This window comes from Strongylocentrotus purpuratus, unplaced genomic scaffold (genome assembly GCF_000002235.5).
Source record: "Strongylocentrotus purpuratus isolate Spur 01 unplaced genomic scaffold, Spur_5.0 spur5_scaffold_21, whole genome shotgun sequence".
NCBI classification, from domain to species: domain Eukaryota; kingdom Metazoa; phylum Echinodermata; class Echinoidea; order Camarodonta; family Strongylocentrotidae; genus Strongylocentrotus; species Strongylocentrotus purpuratus.
This window is the reverse complement of record NW_022145607.1, coordinates 1578374-1596925: the sequence shown is the minus strand read 5'-3', so window position 1 is coordinate 1596925 and position 18552 is coordinate 1578374. Positions and strand designations below refer to the sequence as shown.

The 18552-nt window shown below is 35.5% G+C and overlaps 1 protein-coding gene across 1 annotated transcript; it reads right to left on the bottom strand.

Annotated features, from left to right (window-relative positions):
* Window positions 1–1696: 1696 nt before the first annotated feature.
* LOC105445553 lies at window positions 1697–17036 on the bottom strand. The gene is made up of 10 exons (XM_030995062.1): window positions 16992–17036; window positions 16193–16360; window positions 14887–14994; window positions 13343–13510; window positions 10652–10819; window positions 8747–8914; window positions 6805–6972; window positions 5862–6029; window positions 2306–2679; window positions 1697–1802 (listed from the first exon to the last, which is right to left on the bottom strand). Exons 1-10 carry the CDS (start codon window positions 17034–17036, stop codon window positions 1697–1699), a joined length of 1641 nt encoding a protein of 546 aa, XP_030850922.1.
* Window positions 17037–18552: the final 1516 nt, after the last annotated feature.

Here is an 18552-nt window from a genome sequence, read left to right as displayed (position 1 = left end):
AATTTTTCGATATTGGACATTTAATTTTGTCGGTAATTGGTGGCTAGTTTTGTCGGCAATCGTAAGCCTCTACACCCCCCACTGAAAAAGGTCTAGCGACGCCCCTGGACACGGGAGGTTGTGGGTTCGAACCCCGGCCGCGTCATACCAAAAGACGTTAACAGACGGGAGTTGCTGCTACCTTGTTTGGCGTATAACAATAAGGGATAGAGCAACGTCGATCTGGCGCTGCTTATAGTGGCTGCCGGGCTCACGATCGATTGGGCAAAAAGAATTTCCATTTTCGGTTTAACTTAATAAAATTTGGAGTGGACTTTAAAAGATAATTGTTATTATTATTATTATTATATACTCTAGGAACATACAATATCGTATACATTCTCTCCATAGCAAATGTGGTGTGTAAAGCACTGCTAGTTGCACAATTCAAATTCGAATAGAATTATTACTTATTTACTTTTCTAATAATGAATATTTTTCCATCGTACATTTAATAAAATTTCAATCATGATATTTTACAACATTTTGGCCCTTTCACAAGGTTTGAGATTTTCAGCGTGTAAATCCACTTATCACCCTTTAAAGTATATTAAATGCAAGAACAGTAAGAGTAACATTATGAAGGGAATTCAAAATCACAATCACAAGAGCTGCAATACCGATGTAAAGCATATATTACACATCCGTCTAAATCATATTAATGTCAACGTGATTCAGTGGATGAATACTGAAATCGATTGCATGACAATGGTAAAAGAAAAGGGATGATGATTGAGGCACTTTTCATTTCAGCCCATATTTCCTGTTTGTGTGCAAAGATTGTCTGCTCCGTCTGATTCGTCAGATCGAGTGTGGTGCCATCTCTACGATTAATCAAATAAAAGACTATAGTGATGGGGATAGAGAGAGAGAGAGAGCGAGAGAGAGAGAGAGAGAGAGAGAGAGAGAGAGAGGGGGGAGAGAGAGAGAGGGGGGAGAGAAAGAGAGAGGGGGGGGGAGAGAGAGAGAGAGAGGGAGAGAGAGAGAGAGGAGAGAGAGAGAGAGAGAGAGAGAGAGAGATAGAAACAGAGAGAAGTGTAACAGTGTGCATCAACATACAAACAGCGCAACATTACAACATAATCACATAGAGCAGTAAACGGAGGGCAAAGAAGAGAGATTGTATATCACACAGCTTTACGTCAAACAGAACCATCTTTACTAATTTAATTTGAATTAAATTGAACTTATTTTCTTTTACAACATGAAAACGGGCACAATCTGTTAATCAGTTAATGAATACGTAGAAAACGTGTTGATACAAACATGCGCGAATAATGTAAAGAAATAAGCCAACATGTAATATAAAAAATAGTATAAATAACTTTAGTTTATCACTTCGCTAATCCAGTAACCTAAGCCTGTTATGCAATAGGCACCCTTGGACATTCATGATTACACATTTCCAAAGGAATATTAATTTACATGCACGCCATTTGTCAACTCTTTGATACATTTTGCACCAATTGATGTGAGACTATAGTCGTTATTTTACCACCAAAAGCCATTTTCAAACCTTTTTTTTTTGAGGGAAGTCTTTAATAAGTATTTTTTTTAAATGCTGTTGAAATTCAACCTTTTCATTTGTTTGACCTACAAATGGGACATGTAGAACCTTAAAGAGCATTGCAAGCCTGGAAGTAAGAGTTTGAAGGACTTACCGACGCGGTTTTCCATGCTCCACCTTCACCTCCATGACCTGATCTTTATTGCAAGCAATTATGACATCATCCACGGCCTCATCTGACCCGCATCGTATGAATCTACCAGTATCAAAATAGACGCAATACAGCATTTCTCCTTTCGTGCTCCTCGTGGTTTTTCGTATTGTTTTAATTTGATTCTACAAGATGGAAATGCTCATCAACAATTTAAAAGACCAAATGCCCCAATTTACGATTTCTCTCGTGATAGACTATTGTTAAACGACTATTCTCACTCATGGGCGAATGGTATGAAACCAATTGCAAATCATCTGAAAAAGGAATTTATGTTTATTTTGAGATATGAAAGATAAGTACTATTTAATCATTTAATATGAAAATTCTTAATATAAACAGTGTACACTTTTTTCGGGGGGGGGGGGGGGACTGAGTGTATTATGGATAGGAAAAGGGATTGGAGAGAGAACGAGAGAGAGAAAGAGGGAGAGAAAGAGAGAGGGAGAGAGAGAACGGGAGAGAGAGAGAGAGAGAGAAGGGGGGGGGGGGGGGTAAAAGAAATGAAACATATCAAAGTACTCTTTTAACAAATGATATTGTCTCACCTGATAATCTTCAGATGTTTGAGGTTGTGTGGTGAACTGAAAGCTTGTAAAATCAGTTCCATCTTACTGTTGCCAATGCCAAGATCCCTGAATGTCACCTTGACAAGCTGAGGGGAGATATTCAGAAGGGCATTGGGTATTGAAGTGGGCTCCTCGTGGAAACCAGCCGGTCGACGACCATACTCATGTGTTTGAATGGTGAGTTCTGTTGCTCCTGGTAGATGGATCCTCTGGATGACGTCACAGTTGATCGTTCTTTCTGCCTCTATAGTGACCCTTTTCACACTATCAAACATCGAACCACAATCCTGCCATACTTCTAGTGTGCTAGTATCCACTGTCAGCTCAGTCAGGTTGGGGCTCGTGGTACAACTCTGGTCGTGATCATGTACATACAAAAAAGGCAATCAAAGTGCACTAGCAAATGTAGTAGGTTCGATTGTTGGTAAATATATAATGTTTCATGAAAAAAGCAACACAAATTGTGAAAATGGATTATGCTAGCCTCATGGGTATTGTAGAATATAAACAAGGATTTGTAAAAGACATAGGCCGAGCAAATGCGAGAAATCTTTTGCAAAGGCAAGTACAAGTATAAGCATGATAATCAAAGTCTTCAAAACAAATCTGTTTGGCTTTCATGCAATACAATTGTACATGTATATCATTCATTATTTCCTAATAGAAGTATGTTAAAGGCAAGTACAGTTTATAGATTCAATGAAACGGAAACCAGCCTAATTCAGCCATACGTTAGGATAAACATTAACTAAATAATTTCAAATCAGTCAAATGCAAGTATTCCGTACATCGTATATACAATAATCAAATAAAATGTAACTAGAACACATGTATCAGAATTTGAAATAGTAATATTGAAAAGGATTTTTTTTTAAATTAAAAATTAAAAATGTATATCGCGATTAGAACATTTAAACCTTTATCGCTGTATATAGCGTTAATTAATCACATTACTTGAAGTGTGATGCACAGTGGGCCGTTTAAGAATGTCCAATGTCAAATTTTACTGCAGGATTAACAGATATTTAATATGAAACATGTCTACAAGTACAAATATACCACCATATAATTGAGCGTTTGAAGTAATGTTTCGTCCCAACAGATTCTTATTTGTAGGTGTTATAATGCATAGGCATATCGTGAGAAAGGCGGGCGAAGTAACCGTGTCCCCCATTGAAGAAAAATATAGGCGAAACAAGACATTGTATGGGTATAAAACCTTTTTTTTTGCTCCTTGCCATTATGGTCATGTCGAAATGATGATGCATGTTTTACATGATTTGTATGAAATAACAATTCATTTAAACACCCAAATGCATTATAACACCTGAGATATAGTTATATATATTAACGCAATTTGTACTGCCCTTTCTTTCAACAATGATATAGATACATGTTATTCCTTTCCTTTTTCAAGTGTCACATTTGTTTTTTGTTATGGTTTTTTTTTTTTATTAGAATCCCTTTGGAAAACATTTCGCTTTAGTTGAATGTTCCACTACGTTAACATCCGTAAATGACTAAACGATTGAAAATTGTAATGAATATCAATAAACAGATAAAGCTAACAAATAAAGATGATTATTTGTAGGGCTTGGTAATGCAGTGGCAAATCAGATGGTGACAATCAACAAAAGGGGGAGGGGGTCATTACATTTCTCAGATGCCCTCGTATTCTTTAAAGCCTCTCTTCATAATGAATTATGTATTATACTTGTTCTGTTTTTTTCCTTCTTAATCGTTTGATTGAAATGTCGTAGTTTTACAATGTTTTTAATTTCCCATTGACTCTTTTTTTTTTTTACACATTGTTTGAATTGAGGTTGGAATATGGAAATAAATGATTTAAATTGAATTGAAAGTGTTGGGAGCCACAAATTCGACAAAAATGTGATGGCAAAATTTCACTTAAATCATATCATAATGTGAAAAAGGACTTCTGCAAAGATCCCCCCCCCCCCAACAAAAAAAAAGAAAAATGTATTTGAAGATAAAAATGATAAAATAATAACATAATTGGGGTTTTCTGTTGTGCTGTTGTATTCTTTTATCAATATTTATGACATCCTCTTACATTTCTCAGATGCCCTCGTATTCTTTAAAGCCTCTCTTCATAATGAATTATGTATTATACTTGTTCTGTTTTTTTCCTTCTTAATCGTTTGATTGAAATGTCGTAGTTTTACAATGTTTTTAATTTCCCATTGACTCTTTTTTTTTTTTACACATTGTTTGAATTGAGGTTGGAATATGGAAATAAATGATTTAAATTGAATTGAAAGTGTTGGGAGCCACAAATTCGACAAAAATGTGATGGCAAAATTTCACTTAAATCATATCATAATGTGAAAAAGGACTTCTGCAAAGATCCCCCCCCCCCCAACAAAAAAAAAGAAAAATGTATTTGAAGATAAAAATGATAAAATAATAACATAATTGGGGTTTTCTGTTGTGCTGTTGTATTCTTTTATCAATATTTATGACATCCTCTTTTACATTATGATACAATTTAAGTGAAATCTTTCCATCAAATTGTTGGGGCCCAACAATTCAGAGGGGCTTCAATTATCTGACCAGCAACCAAAATTACGTCTTTCCTTCGTAATTTCATAGGTCTATTTACTTTGAGTTTATTTCTTTGTAAGCGCTATGGAGTTTTGTATTTATCTTTTCTAAATATTCGATACATAGTAAGAAGAGAAAAAGCAAAGGTTTATGACATTTAAGTGCCGTTGTGGGTGGGGGGGGGGGGGGGGGGGGGGTAAATTGCATAATTAAGGACCCATTCTTATTTTGTATAATTATGCCAGATAGTGTTTTTCCGAAGGAGGGGGGGGGGGGAGGGGGGGGCGTTTGTCCCTATTCTCGATCCACCATTATTCACCCCGTGGAGTGATCACGTGGGGCCAGAGGATATCATTGCTGACACACAGTGCCTTGTAAACCCTGGAAAAGGAGCTGTTTGAATTCGATTATTATTATTATTACTATTATTATTATTATTAATATTTTAATTATTATCAATTATCCTCTGAGAAACACTTCTCCAATGAAAAGGGTCTCAATCTGTCGTGCAAACTTATTACAGGCTCTTGGTGTATATTTTTATATGGATTATCACCAGTTTAACCTGGCTGCATTGATACAATGTTATGCGTAATGTTGACATTTCAACAGCCCCTCCTAGACATAGTTTTGAAAGAACTAATTAAAGTGATCAATTCTTGTTCATCATAGAAGCCGCCCATTGCCATTTTTTAATATATTTGGATGAAGTATAGCTGTGAAAAATATTGTTTTTACTATCAATCTTTAATATTACGTTTGTCTGTTTTTGTATTTGACAGAAAGTTTACTTTTCGCATCAACTTCCCGAAACTTTCAGCTTTTCCTACCTGCTTCCTCTTAACGGTGTATACTTTGAACAGTAAAATCGTACAATTTCGTTTGACGATATAGGAAAGAGTGCACCTCTAGTAAAACAAAACATGTATTGATTTGCTAAGAGTCCCCAAAAATGTGATCAAATCAATACCTTTGCAGATGATGCCATCGATGACGATGTTGAGTAGAAGTCATCGTGAAACTGACTGCCGAGTGACAGCTTCTCCAGATGAGTCATCTTACAGACGAACTGAGCGAGATCACGTGATGCAGAGGGACGTTCATTGAGACTCAAATAGTTGAGCTCAAGAGTCTCAATCTGTTTTGATAGCAACATTTTGTTGAATGAATGTTAATAAAAACCAAATAAAACTATATTAAAAAATCAACAGTATGTTTGATATATATTAATATCGTTGCCACATTAAAAAAAAAAGTCTTAACACAATGGCATTTATTGTGTTTAATGATGTTTAAATCTTGACATCTGAAATGATTACTGATTGCAATAGTTCCTGAATTCCTTTGCGACCGATATACATTGCATCATGTTACAGTAGCCTTCCTCATTCATTTGAACAAGCTCTACGTTATTCTGACATTTGATTTAAATAGCACTTTTAAAAATGAATTTTACATAATAAAATAAAATAAAATGTATATGGAACACTTTGCAGTTTCCAAAGGATTACAGAAATAATACAAAACGGGAACGAAGAGATTCGATTTTTCATTTTGTAGGTTTTTAAATTAAACTATTTAGTCTCATCAGTATTCACAATTGAAAAAGCTGTCTTTCCATCAGTAATTCCGTAGCACTTTGAATCGTCATATGAAATTTAAAGAATGGTAAATATTATTCACTATCAATCATATAATCTTCACTCTGTTTTTGTATTATGACAGAAGGTTCACTTTTAAACCCACTTACTGAAGCGATCAACTTTTCCTACCTGATTCTTCTTAACGGTGTTCCAATAGGGAGAGAAAATTGTACACTTGCGTTTGACTATAAAGGAAAGAGTGCACCAACAGTATAAGCAAAACATGTACTGATTTGCTAAGAGTCCAACAAAATATGATCAAATCAATACCTTTGCGGATAATGCCATCGATGACGATGTTGAGTAGAAGTCATCGTGATACTGACCGCCGAGTATCAGGTCCTTCAGATGAGTCATCTTACAGATGAACTGAGCAAGATCACGTGATGAAGAGGGACGTTTCCATAGATCAGCAGAGTAGATCCAAAGAGTCTCAATCTGTTATGATAGCAAGTTAGCAACATTATGTTGAATGAATACTAATAACAACCAAATATCTCTATATTCCAGAATCAACAATTCATTAAAAATTATATTAACATCGTTGCCGTATAGTAACATTGTGTTAGATAAACTCCTAACACAATATGATTTATTTTGTGTATGAAAGACAAATCTTGACATCTGAAATTAGTACCACTTTCAATAGTTCTTGGCTCCTTTTGAGACCGATTCAATGGTGTTTATTCATACATGTAACTGATAGATAATGACAGAGATGATTAGTTTGTTTTTGATTAATCCCATCGAGACTGTAGGCATTGCGGATAAAGTAAATAATAATATTTTCTAGATCATGTTGATCTGTTGACTGAGGGAGTAGTGGGTAAATATGAATGAAGGACTTGGCTCCTGATCTAAATTCTAACGGAACAAAAGAGAAGAAGTCAACGCAAAGCATAGCATCCCCTCGCCGGGTACAATTTCCTTAATTGAGCAATTTTTGCATATTTAATGGTCTGTGACCTTTGAGCTTTGACGTGTTTACTCAACAACATTACTTACGTTATTGGATTAAAAAAAAACATTTTCGCGTATATCTAAGTAGGCATTTTCGCATATTTAATGAGCTATGACCTTTGTCCTTTGACCTACATACTCCGAAATTAAACATAGGCTGTATTTTGATACCATGTGCCTTCATATCAAATTTCATTAAAATCCGCTAATTATTATTAAAATTATCAAACGGAAACCAGATTTTTTTACGGAAGGACAGAAGAAAGGACGTGCGGCAGCTTTACTACATGTATATCGCCTCCGACTTCGTCGACGAGGGGTTTAATAAAACAAGAAGGCATAACGGTCACAAACCAGTCCTCAACTACACTACTCTACATGGAAAACGTGTGCTTTTAATCGGGGGAAAATCAGGACATGCTGATAATGTTATCGACTACATCATAGTGATGGATCAATGATTGTAAGAGAAGAGGGGATTTTTCATCTCGCGGTCATGATTATTATGATCCGGTAATTTTACTGATCCTACTACATGTAAACGTCGGAATGAATGAGGGGTGGCGGAGGAGGAGGGGGGGGGGGGGGGGTGAACGATCCACATACTGGATGTCAAGTCTTAATCTGTTATAATAGTTACATTGTATTGAATAAAAATTGCTGACATAACACTACTTAAAAATAATTGTAAACATTACATCATTCTTGAGTTGCCATCCTCATTATTTTACAAAAGCTATACGTTAATCAGAAATTAGATTTAGTAAAAAAATGTTGAAAAAAATAATTGTACATAACAGAAAAGTGTGAAATAAAATGTAGATTGAAAACTTTGCAGTTTCCAAAGGGTTTCAGATATAATTCAAACAGGGACAAAGAGATTCGATTTTTCATTTGTTTAGGTTTTTGAATTTAAATATTTAGTCTCATTAGCATTCGCAGTTGAAATAGTTGTCTCGCCATCAGCAATTCCATAGCACCCCGAATAGTCATATGAATTTTAAAATATGGTTTATATATTCACTATTGATCTTAAAATCTTCCCTCTGATTTTGTATTACGACAGAAATTCACTTTTCGCATCCACTTCCTGAAATGATCAACTTTTCGGACCTGCTCTTAACGGTGTAACAAATAGGGAGAGTAAAATTGTACACTTGCTTTTGACTATAAAGGAAAGAGTACAACTCTAGTATATCCAAAACATGAAGTGATTTGTTGAGAGCCCTGAAATATACGATCAAATCAATACCTTTACAGATGATGCCATCGATAACGATGTTGAGTAGAAGTCATCGTGATACTGAGCGCCGAGTGTCAGGTCCTTCAGATGAGTCATCTTACAGATGAACTGAGCCAGATCACGCGATGAAGAGGGACGTTTATTGAGATCTTTAGAGTAAATCCAAAGAGTCTCAATCTGTTATGATAGCAACATTATGTTGAATGAATACTAATAACAACCAAATAGCTCTATATTCCAGAATCAACAATTCATTAAAAATTATATTAACATCGTTGCCGTATAGTAACATTGTGTTAGATAAACTCCTAACACAATATCATTTATTTTGTGTATGATAGACAAATTTTGACACCTTAAATTAGTACCACTTTCAATAGTTCATGGCTTCTTTTGAGACCGATTCAATGGTGTTTATTCCTACATGTAACTGATAGATAATGACAGAGATGATTAGTTTGTTTTTGATTAATCCCATCGAGACTGTAGGCATTGCGGATAAAGTAAATTATAATATTTTCTAGATCATGTTGATCTGTTGACTGAGGGAGTAGTGGGTAAATATGAATGAAGGACTTAGCTCCTGATCTAAATTCTAACGGAACAAAAGAGAAGAAGTCAACGCAAAGCGTAGCATCCCCTCGCCGGGTACAATTTCCTTAATTGAGCAATTTTTGCATATTTAATGGTCTGTGACCTTTGAGCTTTAACGTGTTTACTCAACAACATTACTTACGTTATTGGATAAAAAAAAAAAAAATTCGCGTATATCTAAGTAGACAATTTCGCATATTTAATGAGCTATGACCTTTGTCCTTTGACCTACATACTCCGAAATTAAACATAGGCTGTATTTTGATACCATGTGCCTTCATATCAAATTTCATTAAAATCCGCTAATTATTATTAAAATTATCAAATGGAAACCATATTTTTTTTACGGAAGGACAGAAGGAAGGACGTGCGGCAGCTTTACTACATGTATATCGCCTCCGACTTCGTCGACGAGGGGTTTAATAAAACAAGAAGGCATAACGGTCACAAACTATTGCTCAACTGCACTACTCTACATAGAAAATGTGTGCTTTTAATCGGGGGGAAATCAGGACATGCTGATAATGTTATCGACTACATCATAGTGATGGATCAATGATTGTAAGAGAAGAGAGGATTTTTCATCTCGCGGTCATGATTATTATGATCCGGTAATTTTACTGATCCTACTACATGTAAACGTCGGAATGAATGAGGGGTAGCGGAGGAGGGGGGGGGGGGGTGGACGATCCACACATTGGATGTCAAGTCTTAATCTGTTATAATTGCTGACATAACACTACTTAAAAATAATTGTAAACATTACATCATTCTTGAGTTGCCATCCTCATTATTTTACAAAAGATTTAGGTTAATCAGAAATTAGATTTAGTAAAAAATGTTGAAATTTTTTTTTTGTACATAACAGAAAAGTGTGAAATAAAATGTAGATAGAAAACTTTGCAGTTTCCAAAGGGTTTCAGATATAATTCAAACGGGGACAAAGAGATTTGATTTTTCATTTGTTTAGGTTTTTGAATTTAAATATTTAGTCTCATCAGCATTCGCAGTTGAAATGGCTGTCTCTCTATCAGCAATTCCATAGCACCCCGAATAGTCATATGAAATTTAAAATATGGTTTATATATTCACTATTGATCTTAAAATCTTCCCTCTGATTTTGTATTACGACAGAAATTCACTTTTCGCATCCACTTCCTGAAACGATCAACTTTTCGGACCTGCTCTTAACGGTGTAACAAATAGGGAGAGTAAAATTGTACACTTGCATTTGACTATAAAGGAAAGAGTACAACTCTAGTATATCCAAAACATGAAGTGATTTGTTGAGAGCCCTGAAAAATACGATCAAATCAATACCTTTACAGATGATGCCATCGATGACGATGTTGAGTAGAAGTCATCGTGATACTGACCGTCGAGTGTCAGGTCCTTCAGATGAGTCATCTTACAGATGAACTGAGCGAGATCACGTGATGCAGATGGTTGTTTAATGAGATCATCAGAGTTGATGTAAAGAGTCTCAATCTGTTATGATAGCAACATTATGTTGAATGAATACTAATAATAACCAGTTAACTATACTCAAGAATCATTGTTTTTAAATTGTATTAATATCGCTGCCACAATGAAAAACTCTTAACACAATAACATTTATTTTTGCTTAAGATGTACATGTCTTGACACCTGAAATTAAAACAAATTTCAATAGTTCATGGCTTCTTTTGAGACCGATTCAATGGTGTTTTTTCATAACTGATAGATAATGACAGAGGTGATTAGTTTGTTTTTGATTGATCCAATCGTGACTGTAGGCATTGCGGATAAAGAAAATGATAATATTTCCTAGATCATGTTGACCTGTTGACTGAGGGAGTAGTGGGTAAATATGAATGAAGGACTTGGCTCACGATCTAAAGTCTTACAGAACAAAAGAGAAGAAGTCAACGCAAAGAGTAGCATCCCCTCGCTGGGTACAATTTCCTCAATTGAGCATTTTTTGCATATTTAATGGGCTGTGACCTTTGAGCTTTGACGCATGTACTCAATAACATTACTTACGTTATAGGATTTTTTTTTTAATTTCGCATATTTACCTAGGCATTTTCTCATATTTAACGAGCTATGTCCTTTGACCTACATACTCAGAAATCAAACTTAGGCTATATTTGAATACGATGTGCCTTCATATCAAATTTCATTAAAATCCCTTAAACATTACTAAAGTTATCAAAATGAAACCAGATTTTGTACGGAAGGACAGAAGGAAGGACGTGCGGCAGCTTTACTACATGTATATCGCCTTCGACTTCGTCGACGAGGGGTTTAATAAAACAAGAAGGCATAACGGTCACAAACCAGTCCTCAACTACACTACTCTACATGGAAAACGTGTGCTTTTAATCGGGGAAGAACCAGAACACCCTTATTATGTTATCGACAACATTATATGGTGGATCCATGGTTGTAAGAGCAGCCGCGAAGCCACTAGGGGGGGGGGGGGCACATGCCCCTCCTAAAATTTCCAGGATCGGTTGAAATTTTGTAGACCCCTTTTTTGACCTCGATCGATTACATGTATGTGCCCCCGAAACATCAAACTTTGGCTACGTGCCTGTGTAAGAGAAGAGGGGATTTCATCCCCCGGTCATATGATCCGGTAATTTGACTGACCCTACTACATTTAAACGTCGGCATGATGAGGGGTGGTGGGGGGGGGGGGGGGAGCGATCCATATACCGGATGTCTTAATCTGTTATAATAGTTACATTATATTGGATAAACAATTATTGCTGACATAACACTACTTAAAAATAATTTTAAACATTACATCTTGCTTCAGTTGCCATCCTCATTATTTTACAAAAGCTATACGTTATTCTGAAATTTGATTTAGTAAAACATATTGAAAAAATATTTGTACATAACAGAAAATTGTGAAATAAAATGTACATGGAAAACTTTGCAAGTTTCCAAAAGTTTCAGATATAATTCGAACGGGGACAAAGAGATTTGATTTTTCATTTGTTTAGGTTTTTAAATTTAAATATTTAGTCTCATCAGCATTCGCAGTTGAAATGGTTGTCTCTCTATCAGCAATTCCATAGCACCCCGAATAGTCATATGAAATTTAAAATATGGTTTATATTGTTCACTATTGATCTTATAATCTTCCCTCTGAATTAGTATTATGACAGAAATTCACTTTTCGCATCCACTTCCTGAAACGATAAAATGTTTTCATACCTGCTTACTCTTAACGGTGTTCCTATATACAGTGTGAGTCAAAAAACAGTTTACACCTAGAAAATTGCTAATTATTTAGAAAAAATCATCTGTAAACAGTAAATTATTATACATCTTATGAAAGAGTGTTTTATCCCAAATTATTTGGTATCATTTTTGTGTGGTATGTGTTTACGCTTGGATTAACAGGAAGCATTGATTGCGAGAGTGCAAAATTCGACTTGCGCCAAAGTTCCTCATTTGATATTTGAATAAAATAATTGGGATTTGGGTATTAATTCGGTCTTTGCAGATCCAAATAACATCCCTAAGAAAATTAATCATGCCACACATATCAAATATCAACGAACATTTGTGTGCGTGTGTGTGTGTGTGTGTGACTTTGCTCCTGCAAAAAGCATATGCAATGCATTTAATTTGATACATTCAATTCATTCTCTCACTCCGCTAAAATCCTAACGTAATACATACCGTATGCATCACTTTGGCGCAAGTCAATTTTTGCACTCTCGCAAACAATGCCTCCTGTTCATCCAAGCGTGAACACATTCCACACAAAAATGATACTAAATGATTTAGGATTAAACATTCTTTCATGAGAGGTATAATAATTTCCTGTTCATAGATGTTTTTTTTTAAATAATTAGCCATTTTCAAGGTGTAATTTTTTTTTTGACTCACACGGTATAGGGAGAGTAAAATTGTACTCTGGCGTATGACTATATAGGAAAGAGTACACTTCCAGTATAACAAAAACATGTAATGATTTGCTATGAGTCCAACAAAATATGATCACAACAATACCTTTGCAGATGATACCATCGATGACGCTGTTGAGTAGAAGTCATCGTGACACTGACCGCAGAGTGTCAGGTCCTTCAGATGAGTCATCTTACATATGAACTGAGCGAGATCACGTGATGCAGAGGGACGTTCATTGAGATCAGCAGGGTTGATCTCAAGAGTCTCAATCTGTTATGAAAGCAACATTATGTTGAATGAATACTAATAACAACCAAATAAACTATATTCAAGAATCAACAACTTGTTTTAAATTGTAATAATATCGTTGCCACAATGAAAAACTCTCATCACAATCACATTTATTATGTTTAAGATGTACAAGTCTTGACACCTGAAATTAAAACTAATTTCAATAGGTCATGGCTTCTTTGAGACCGATTCAATGGCGTTAAGTCATAAATGATAGATAATGACAGAGGTGATTAGGTTTTTTTGATTGATCCAATCGTGACTGTAGGCATTGCGGATAAAGAAAATTATAATATTTCCTAGATCATGTTGACCTGTTGACTGAGTGAGAAGTAGGGAAATATAAATAGAGGACTTGGCTCACGATCTAAAGTCTTACAGAACAAAAGAGAAGAAGTCAACGCAAAGCGTAGCATCCACTCGCAGGGTACAATTTCCTTAATATTGAGAATTTTTGCATATTTAATGGGCTGTGACTTTTGAGCTTTGACGTATGTACTCAACAACAATGTTTACGTTATTGGATTTATAAAGAAAAAACATTCTCGCGTATATTTAAGCAGGCATTTTCTCATATTTCATGAGCTATGACCTTTGTCCTTTGACCTACATATTCCGAAATCAAACATAGGCTATATTTTAATACCATGTGCCTTCATATCAAATTTCATTAAAATCCGTTAAACATTACTAAAGTTATTAACCGGAAACCAGTTTTTTTACGGAAGGACAGAAGGAAGGACGTACGGCAGCTTTACTACATGTATATCGCCTCCGACTTCGTCTACGAGGGGTTTAATAAAACATGAAGGCATAACGGTCACAAACCAGTCCTCAACCACACTTCTCTACATGGAAAACGAGTGCTTTTAATCGAGGGTAAACCAGAACACCCTGATTATGTTATCGACAACATTATGTGGTGGATCCATTTTTTTTAAAATTTTTAAATTTTAATATTTAGTCTCATCAGCATTCGAAGTTGAAATAGTTGTCTCTCTACATCAATTCCATAGCACCCCGAATAGTCATATGAAATTCAAAATATGGTTTATATTATTCACTATTGATCTTAAAATCTTCCCTCTGATTTTGTATTATGACAGAAATTCACTTTTCGCATTCACTTCCTGAAACGATGAATTTTTCCTACTTGCTTACTCTTAACGGTGTACCAATAGGGAGAGTAAAATTGTACTCTTGCGTTTGACTATACAGGAAAGAGTACACCTCCAGTATAACAAAAACATATAGTGATTTGCTATGAGTCCAACAAAATACGATCAAATCAATACCTTTGCAGATGATGCCATCGATGACGATGTTGAATAGAAGTCATCGTGATACTGATCTACAAGTATAAGGTCCTTTAGATGAGTCATCTTACAGATGAACTGAGCAAGATCACGTGATGCAGAGGGACGTTCACTGAGATCATCAGAGTCGATGTAAAGAGTCTCAATCTGTTATGATAGCAACATTATGTTGAATGAATACTAATAATAACCAATAAACTATACTCAAGAATCAACAATTTGTTTTAAATTCTATTAATATCGCTGCCACAATGAAAAACTCTTAACACAATAACATTTATTATGTTTAAGATGTACAAGCCTTGACACCTGAAATTAAAACTAATTTCAATAGTTCATGGCTTCTTTTGAGACCGATTCAATGGTGTTTTTTCATAAATGATAGCTAATGACAGAGGTGATTAGGTTTTTTTGATTGATCCAATCGTGACTGTAGGCATTGCGGATAAAGAAAATGATAATATTTCCTAGATCATGTTGACCTGTTGACTGAGGGAGTAGTGGAGAATATGATTGAAGGACTTGGCTCATGATCTAAAGTCTTACAGAACAAAAGAGAATTACTCAAGAAGGCAGAGCGGTCACAAACCAGTCCTCAACCACACTACTTCTCAAGGAAAACGTGTGCATTTAATCGGGGAAAATCAGAACACCCTGATTATGTTATTGACTACATTAAAGTGATGGATCCATGATTGTAAGAGAAGAGGGGATTTCATCCCGCGGTCATAGGTTCCAGTAATTTTACTGACCCTACTACATTTAAATGTCGGATGAGTTAGGGCTGGTGGATGGGAAGGGGGGGGGGGCGATCCATATTCGTTGACAATAAGCCGTAGACGAAAGACCTCATGCATGGCTGATTGCGAACGAAACGGCATGTTGCTATGGCAGGCACCCGGTAAAAACGAATTCGTTTAATAAAATTATGGAAATGCAAGCACTATTTTAAACAAACAGAACTTGGTCATTCCTTGCTCATTTCTTCTGATTGAGGTGTCATATGAAAGGGCAGGACCTCAACTTTCTAGAAATGTGATTTTCTCTTTGAAATTCAAATACCGTCCGCCAAATGACTTTTTGGTTTCCTCTCTTCAAATTCATTCCAATCACTCATGCCTGAAATATGCATCATTTGAACTGCAGCAAATGAAAAAAGGAGGATCTAAGCTTTCAAAATATGTGTCATTTAGTAATTATAAATGTGACTACGTTATGATAAAAAAACGATAATTCTCGGTTTCGTTTTTTCTGGGACGCACTGTATAGGAAATAGTACACCTCCAGTATAACAAAAACATGTAGTGATTTGCTATGAGTCCAAAACATATGATCTAATCGATACCTTTGCAGAAGATGCCATTGATGACGATGTTGAGTAGAAGTCATCGTGACACTGACCGCGGAGTGTCAGGTCCTTCAGATGAATCATCTTACAGATGAACTGAGCGAGATCACGTGATGCAGAGGGACGTTCAATGAGATCATCAGAGTTGATGTCAAGAGTCTCAATCTGTTATGATAGCAACATTTTGTTGAATGAATACTGATAACAACCAAATAAAACTATATTCAAGAATCAACAATTCGTTTAAAATTGTGTTAATATCGTTGCGTCAATGAAATACTCTTAAAACAATAACATTTATTTTGTTGATGATATACAAGTATTGACACCTGAAATTAGTACTAATTTCAATAGTTCTTGGATTCTTTTGAGACCGATATAATGGTGTTTATTCATAACTGATAGATAATTACATAGGTGATCAAAAGGTTTTTGATTGATCCAATCGATACTCTGGGCATTGCGGGTTAAATTAATAATAATATTGTCTAAATCATGTTGACCCGATGCCTGAGGCAGTAGTAGGGAAATATAAATGAAGGACTTGGCCCATGATCTTAATTCTAACAGGACAAAATAGAATAAAACAAGAAGGCAAAAGGGTCGCGAGCCAGTTACCAATCACACTACTCTTGGGAAAACCCTGTCCTATATTCTTTGGAGAACCTGAACACCCTGATTATGTTATTGACGACATTATAGTGGTGGAGCTATGATTGTAAGACAAGGGGGGGGGGGGGGGTTCCTTTCCCGGGCATACGATCTGGTAATTTTACTGACCCTAATACATATTCACATCGGAATGAGTGAGGGTGTGGTAGGGGTGGGGGACGATCCACATACTGGATCTCATAATCTTCACTCTGATTTTGTATTATGACGGAAATTCACTTTTCGCATCCACTTCCTGAAACGATCAACTTTTGCTACTTGCTTCTCCTTAACAGTGTTCCAATAGGAAGAGTAAAATTGTACACTTGCGTTTGACTCTATAAGAAAGAGTGCACCAACAGTATAACAAACATGTCGTGATTTGCTAAGAGTCCAACAAAATGTGATCAAATCGATACCTTTGCAGATGAAGCAATCGATGACGATGTTGAGTAGAAGTCATCGTGATACTGACCGTTGAGTGTCAGCTTCTTCAGATGAGTCATCTTACAGATGAACTGAGCGAGATCACGTGATGCATAGGGACGTTCACTGAGATCACCAGAGTGAATGTTAAGAGTCTCAATCTGTTGTAATAGTACGACATCATGTCGGATACACAATTGCTGACATTACTATACTGAATTATGTATAACATTAAATTTGTTTTGCTTCCACTAAAAGCGTAATTTTTTTCCTAATTGTTTTTTCTCAACGGCGTACTATTTTATACAGTAAAATCATCCAAATTAGTTTGACTATCGAAATGAGTAAACTTCCAATGTATCCCCACACCCGTCATCTCGGCCGTGTAATATCCCATTAACGCGACTATTTCATGCATCTCCTCTGTCCCGTAATGAGCAATATATTTGTCCCTGATATGCATTCGAAAAACAAATTATATAGCGTGAATCAATTATGCAGAATTCTTAATTCAAAGCATTCTTCAGAAGACTCTATATTCTTGTCTCTAGACATGTCTGGACTCTTGAAAACGATACAATATTGGAGAAATACTTTCCTTTATAAAAAGTAAAAATATTAATTTTAGTTTATAAAACTTTAAGATGCAAACGTAAATTTGCATTAAGTATACATCTGTAAATTACATATTTATGAATGTTAAACTGTACAAGCATAGAAGGAATAGATTCATTACAAGGATAAAGGAATGGGAAAGAGGAAAATAAAGCAAGTGTTTGAGTGTGTGGCAAAGAGAGAGGGAGAGAGAAACAGGGAGCAAGTTGCTTTTGCACCAGCTTTTCGTTGTTAAGTGAGTTCCTATATTTTGGACCGTGTTTCAGGACGAATACGAGTGAAGGGAAGGTGGAAATGATTGGATTGTCTGGTTGGGTCTTGTAATAATGGTTTGTACAGATATTATACAGTGCGTCCCAGAAAAACGAAACCGAGAATTATCGATGTTTTATTATCACTTAATCACAATTATAATCAATAAATGACACATATTTGGAAAGCTTATAGATCCCCCTCTTTCATTTGATGCAACTCATATGATTCCTTTCCCACGCATGAGTGATTAAAAGCAATTTGAAGAGAGGAAACCAAAAAGTCATTTGGCGGGCGGTATCTGAATTTTAAAAAGAAAATCAAATTTTTAGAAAGTTCAATTTCTGCCCTTTCAAATGACACCTCAATCAGGAAAAATGGGCCAGGACTAACAAAGTTTTTTTTGTTTAAAG